General features: G+C 33.6%; 1 protein-coding gene across 2 annotated transcripts in view; it reads right to left on the bottom strand.

Moving 5' to 3' along the window:
* Positions 1-2,054: 2,054 nt before the first annotated feature.
* Positions 2,055-7,458, bottom strand: part of LOC124170612 — a 30,503-nt gene continuing 25,099 nt past the window's right edge. For both annotated transcript variants that reach the window (XM_046549439.1, XM_046549440.1), the window contains exon 8: positions 2,055-7,389. In XM_046549439.1, the coding sequence (XP_046405395.1) occupies positions 7,260-7,389 (130 nt within the window). In that variant the 3' untranslated portion in view covers positions 2,055-7,259. The remainder of the gene's footprint in view (positions 7,390-7,458) is intronic.

The following is a 7,458-nucleotide window of genomic DNA, read 5'->3' as shown; positions in this document are numbered from 1 at the left end:
GTATACATACATCCTGAGGGACTTTTGAGCCACTTTTACGTGAAATATACAGACGTAATACGATTGTATTCCATTGTATACATTTGTATAATTCATGTATGGGTATTCAGATTTCCAATTTGTAATACGCACGAATACATACATCCATAGGGACTTTTGAACCACTTCTACGTGAAATATACCAATGTAATACAGAATTTTTTCTTCTCTTAATTAAGAGCAGAAAAAATTGTTTAAAGGAATGTTTTCGTTCACGTGTAAGTTGTTTTATCGCTGTTTATTACCACAACCTACTGTATTGTAGTTCTTGCATTCCTAGTTATCCTATGCTTTAGTCATAACATCTTTGACCGTAGACTTATCAGCGTAGCCTTATAATTCATCTTATACATATGTATTTGGTCACGTATTTTTTGTCTATTATTGATGTAATACAAATGCCGTGTTATCTGGGTTGCTACTTGGTAAAGCACGCAGATAAGGAGATTAATTCTAACGATGCTTGAACTACTTCATTCAAAATATTCACGCATGCTAAAGTATCATGTCGGTAAGATAATTATTAGGTGGGAAAATATTTCTTTACTGTCTCTGGCACAATTCCTAATTTCAAACGTGTTTACTTACACCATATTAACATAACAATTAATCATTTTAAAAGAAGGCTGAATTAGTTACAGTGTATATTAAAACAATTTAAAAAATAATAATTCATAGCTCCTTCAAAGTAACACATATTTTAAATTTATGTTAAAATCTTTTTGAAATAATAAAAAAACATTTGTAACATTGAAGCAGAGAGAGCAAATATGTTTTCAAAATTATGTTAAAGTAATTTCAAAATGTTCTCGCAATATATTTTAAAATAATTTTTACATAAGATTTTGCAACTTAATGGGTTGCAACGTTGCTTTAAAATTCACCAGAAAATAGAAATATTTGCTTTCATAAGTGGGCCACCATATGTTTTATCTATGTGAAGAAGACTGGTGTGTCACAAGTAGGCTGAGGAAGATTTGAACTATGCATTGCAACAGGTCAAAAGTGGCAGAATGCCAATTAGGAAAGCTACAGAGATGTTTGGTGTTCTTCAAACAACAATTCATTGTAGAGTGAAAATTTTGAATTCTCTGAAACATGACAAGCAAACTGCCCTCTCAGAAAGAGAAGAAAGGTGGTTGAGTGGTGATTCTCAACATAGAATCAAACCTTAATGGTTTATATTAGTTGATTAATTGATATTAACTGGTACTTTTATTTTAAACATTGATAAAAATGGTCTACTTTGCCAGACTCTAATGTAAGATGTTCTGGTTAGGCCAGGTAAGAGTCCTTTGAATCTGTGAAATTTTTGGCACCAAAACAACTTTAATTTATTAGTAACAAAAACTATGATTTACAGAAAGTCACATTAAGAAACGCCAATTTGGAACTACTCTGCGCCACCCAGCCAGGGCAGCAAATAAATGCCCAACTCACCACTGGAATGTAGCAATGATTCATGCATTCCACAACAATTTTCATCTTCTTGCTTCCTTTGGATGGCCATAGTCCGTTTTCCCAGACATTTCTACAACTTTCACCCCACTCTTAGGCCACCACCTCACACAATGAGAATCTACATTTACACCCCACTGATCCTGCCATTTCTATTGAAGAAAAAAAACTGCATTAAAGACTGCATTTATGCAATATGAAATGGATAATCAACAAGCAATCGTGCAGAATATATCAGAACAGAGTAAACAGAAAGATGCATAGTGAAAGGCAAAATTTATGACTATACTCACTAACTGTCGTATGGTATAATGGTCTATGTTGACTGACCTATTGTCTCTCTCTCCATGGTAATTCACAGATTGACCCCGAGTAGCAGAATATCAGCCAACATTAACAACTCGCACATGGGGTAATAACTAAATTTCAATATGACTGAGATTTAACATGACAAGATAATATGTCTATTTTAACATTGCATTGAACAAAATTTACTGTATCTCTGTCAAAGAACTCAACAGAACTCAACTAAAATGACCTGTGAAGAAAAGATTATGAAAAATAGAAATGCTAAATGCTTTATTGCTGATAAATGATATTTTCACAATAAATTATTAACAGATTCATTTATCTAGGAACTACATACAAATAAAATACCACAAATCATACATATCAACATAATGCACACAGAACAGTGACCAGATAAACAACTATCATCAAGAAAGTCAGAATGATTTCTATGCAATCATTTCCTCACACTTCATTAGGCCACACAGCAAATAAAATGCTCAATGAAATGCCAAGAAAATTCTTGGAATCAGAACTTTCTTATTGCATTTCTTCAATTCAGTAATTTGATTTTTCAGAGCTGCCATTACATGAATTACACTGACAACAAATACCACTGACTTTGAATTCTAAGACTAGAAATACACAGAAAATGCTCAATAAAAACTTGTATATACATGATCATTTACAATTTTTTCATATCAATCACAATGAAGCCATATTCTCATCACTTGAGTTTATTGTGAGGATTGCAACGCAGTGCTATCACAAACAAACAAAATATACATTTTGTATAGTGTAAAAAACTACCATAGCACTGGCCACAGAGCATATATTTGAACTGGTGATAAGTGAAGCATGATCATTTAACAAGGAATTCATGCACACTAATGAAAACAATCAAGAAATAGTCATTCTACATTTTACCATACTGGGTAAAAGGCATTTAATTCAGCCAAGTACTTGACTTATACAATAAGGTCTTGTAAATGTTTGTCAGGTATAAATTTATTTCACCAGGATTTTCAACAGAGATAAAAAGACTAGTATGTAAGGGTTGCATACATCTCTTACATATCCACAAAAAATAATCTACATGCACATTAAAGTTGAAGTATTTGGACAATGTGAACACCTAATAGATGTATGAAGCTCAGATTTTTACAGAAAATTGGCAAATAAATAGTTTGTATTTCTGATATAGTTAAGTACTTATAGTTACAGAAAATTGATCAATGAAAGAATATATATAGTATATGACAAATATTTTTACCCTTTTCTATAGGACTACTTTGGCCCTCAAAGAGCTGAAAGAGTTCACTCAGCAAGGATTTGAGCAAAAAAATTGCAGTTGCCCCCTAATTGGCAGATTTTACACATCATTATTAATTAGATACTTCAGCCACCCCATTACTCCACATTATAACACATGATGGTCATTAGGAACAGAAAAAATGAAGGATTGAATGAAATGAGTTCGTACAATTTGATGGCATCATGATTGATGAGTGATTCAACAGTCTTTGTAGCAGAAATGACACTCGGTTAAATAACATGCTAATATCCTCCATGATGAATTCGGCATTGGAAAGCGATGAAACTTGAGTAGCAAAACCAATACTGATTTTGGCAATGCATAGACTAATCCAGGCATTGAATGCAGGTTAAAAGGCAGAAGAGAAATGCTGATAGCCCATTCAATGCTTTCTCTGCCCCATAGCCTGAGAGTATCATTTCCATGAAGCAGGGTCACTAATTGTTTTTGGATTATACCTAGCCCTCACTTCATATTCATGAGCTCATCATACACTCATTTTACTCCACTGCAATTAAAATATCATTCCTTGATGAAACTCAAAATTAAATGAAATACAAAATATGTACTTGGATAATTATAACTCCAGTCTCTGAAAGCCTTCTACACTAAACAATTTCTTGGTTCCTCAGGATTACCAGAAACTTAATGAATAACTTCCGCAGTGAATTGAGTTAAACTTGTGACTTGAGAAAATTCTTTATACAAGAATTATAAATGCATTGCATAACATTTAAAAAAAACAGGAAAAGATGAGATCAAAGACTCAAACACAGGTAAGAGTGTATAATGAGAATTCATACCATTGGAGGTGGTAAAGCTAAAAATATAGTTCTCAAAATTACTTTGGGCAGAAATATAAAATGTGAATTATAAATAAGTATAAACTATTCCTGGCAGTCTCTCAGATCATGAAACAAAACATTCAATCCTGTACACTTACCCCTCATTGGTGAAATATTGCTTCCCTAAAATCAGAAAGTAATGATAAAATTAAAGAAGACCATGATCAAGAACAATCATGTCCTATCTTGTGCTTTTCCAATGAATTGACTGAATAAATTTCACTCTCTCGGTTGAGTAAGCAACGAGGACAGTATCAACAAACATTTCAAGTTCTTGCTCATTCTTGACAGTGGGATTAGCCTACCAACAAAGAGTTAGTCACACTTTGAAATGTTATCTATTATGGATCAAAAGGCCCAGATGAAAAACTGAGCAAAATTTATCCAGCCGACACGATATTTCAAGCTGGTCATTTCCCTCACTCATCACCCATGTTACCGGGAGGGATAGATGTACCTGGATCCCTTATCTTCAGAGATTTGAGGAGAAATAAAGGAATGAGACTGTAGTATAGAGCTGACTGGACAGAAGTCAAAAGTGAAAACAAAGACTTCATGAGGCCTATCCTTGAGAGAGAGATATATTATGGTTATAATAAATGTATATAATTTAACATGTACAGAAAATATCTAAACAGATGAGTACTCAATTAGGGATAAGTGTACTTGTTAAAATTAATCAAATGATCTAATGATAAATTGGCAAAAATTTAACAAAATGAGAATGACGTTTGCCAATCAACTGTTTTAAACTCCACTATACTTGGCTATTTTCCTCCATTTACCTTCATGGTAGGACAACACAGCAGATGGATACTCTCCCAGGAAATCATATGAAAATGTTATGAATGCAGTCACATATGTGAGTACATATTTTTATCCAAAAACATAACAATTAATGCTATTGTAATTACATTCTCAAATAAATACACCCAATGGGAATGTAATAGAGCAAAAAAAAATCCAAAAATGGATGAGGTAAAATTCGTTATTCCAATCGAGATATAAAGGATACTTCCATGGCAGAAATAATTGTTTCTTATGTAAGGTACTTCTTCAAAATACATATTTCTGGCAGCCATGGTTTGGTGAATACAGGCATAAGTATCACACTCGCATGCAAATGAACATGGCTAACGATTATAGGGGATTAAGTTTATGAATATGAGTTCTATATAAGAATTCTGCCAATTTAGTCCAACTATGAGGGATTCATACGCTCCTTGTGCTTCAAGTCTATATTCACAGGTAATCAGGCAGAGATTTGAGAAAGATTGGTTATAGAAAGTGAAGATAACAAACAATAAAATTTTCATGTACTTGCGTGTAGAAGAAAGTTTTAAGTACAGTATCATACTCTGAATTGCATGGAATAGTTGCAAGTCCAATGATACTAAGGAGTAAAACTGAAAAAATTCCAAGGTGATGCTTAATAACTGTGTGCTGTGCAAAATACTGCTGGCACAAGTTAAAGCAAAGCCACTGGTGGTATGGGCGACACCAACCATCTTTGCTTCAGTACTATCATCTGTATACTCTGATCACACCACACGACAAACCACAATTTCTCTTCATACCACTTATGAATGCAACAATAACCCCCATCACGTATTGACACTCCATGTTGTCCCTGGTCGGCGCACACACTAAACGTATGCTCACGTCCAGACCCTGGCCAAATGACTACCTAGGCACGCTATCACCTATGTACTTCCAGTAAAGGATTACCCATGGAAGATACCATTCAATGAATTGAAAGTGAGAAAATCAGTATCACATTTTAAATGCAAATACAGTGGAAGCTCAGCCACTGCAACAGTTAATACGACCCTTAAGTGCCAAAACACTCAAAAATCATATGCATAGCTGCACTGAAAAAATTACAAGCCTTTCCATAATACATATCTTGGAAAAAAAATGAAATAAATGGGAGCCTGGACCTTCTACTATGAAATGGTAGAACCATGGGCTTCTTACCAAACCAAGATAAATATATATCTTTCCAACAGTATTATGATACATCTAAAAATTTCCTACCTAGCAGAAAGTTATTCATCCAGAAATAATAGAAAACAACATTTAAGACAAAGAGTTACACTCTATAGTATAGTTTTGACAAACAGAAGTATAGACAAGAGAGAACAGATGCAACATATAATAAAGAAAACCATCAAAGAAGCTTTTCACTTTTCTTGAAAAATACAGTATGCATCGCACATTTACCACATAAAACACCACTACGGGTACATCTATGACAAATTTAAAATAAGGATCTGCTTAATTATGGATAAAAGAGTCTATAGCTCCTACATCAAAAATATAATTTGTGTTTCTTTTCAGAATCATCAAATTTCTTGGAATCATGTCGGGTACAGTTAAAAATGACACTTGAAATCAGAAAAATATAACCCATCTAGACTTAACTGGCTGCCAAGCAGGCTCTATTTCAAGCTAAATAGACTCTTAATAGAAAATATACCACAATATCCTACTGCACTCAACTACATCAACTTAGCTACCCTAACCAATGAATAAGATGTCAATTGGCAGAGCAATCTTTTCATATTTTTCAGAAAATAATGTTACACCTGAAAAATTCAGTTTTTAGTCACCAGGTTAAATGAAGAAACTAAAAAAGCTCATACCCGATCATTCTGATGCAATTAGAAATGCACATTTCAAGGAACTGGTTGCCCTAGCTTAATTTTCAAAAGCTATTTTTCCATACACAATACATATTTTCCTCACTTGTCTCCTGCCATGTCTGAGTAAAGAAATGTTCAACATTCTATCGGAGATGGTAGAGACTGGAATAAAAAAATCAGAGCACCAATTGTGTTGTGACTAACAGATCATGGTCTACAAGAAACCATGTAAAATAAATGATGCCACACTCTCAATTATCCGTTACAAGACAAATATGCAATAACATTATGTGCACACATCCCATGCACATAAAATTAAACATTAACATGCTAAAATGGCAATACCAATAAAACCCTACATCTGCAACAAAATGCAGATTATCACAATTATAATACCTATGAACTTCTTTACACTAAATGTGACTTGAAAATATCAATTCCCATCTGCTGAATGAAACTAGCTATCTTAAATCAAATTTTAACATGTATAAAATTTGAACATTTTAAATAACAATGTGCATTTGTCGGTACATGAATTGCAATCATAATATGCACCTCAAACAACTTTATATACATTTAAAACACACAAAACCGCTCTCTCTATGAATTTGGAATTTCCAGTATAACCGTTGGAGTACGTTGCGGTGGAGTACAAAAATAATGTTGCCCTCAAGAGTTAATAGCATCGTATATTTTCCGTGCCTGCACCCGCACATCCTCACTCAAGTGCTGATTCATCAAGACAAAAACTTTACTCCTAATCTTCTCATAAACATTTACTCCATAAATCGCTGCATACCTGTCAGGGAAAAAATTCATGGCATTAATTTCATAAGGATGAAAGTCAAGCGTAAACATGGAACCACAG

The sequence above is a fragment of the Ischnura elegans genome, chromosome X (assembly GCF_921293095.1).
Source record: "Ischnura elegans chromosome X, ioIscEleg1.1, whole genome shotgun sequence".
Taxonomy (NCBI): domain Eukaryota; kingdom Metazoa; phylum Arthropoda; class Insecta; order Odonata; family Coenagrionidae; genus Ischnura; species Ischnura elegans.
This window is presented reverse-complemented; position numbering and strand designations above follow the sequence as displayed.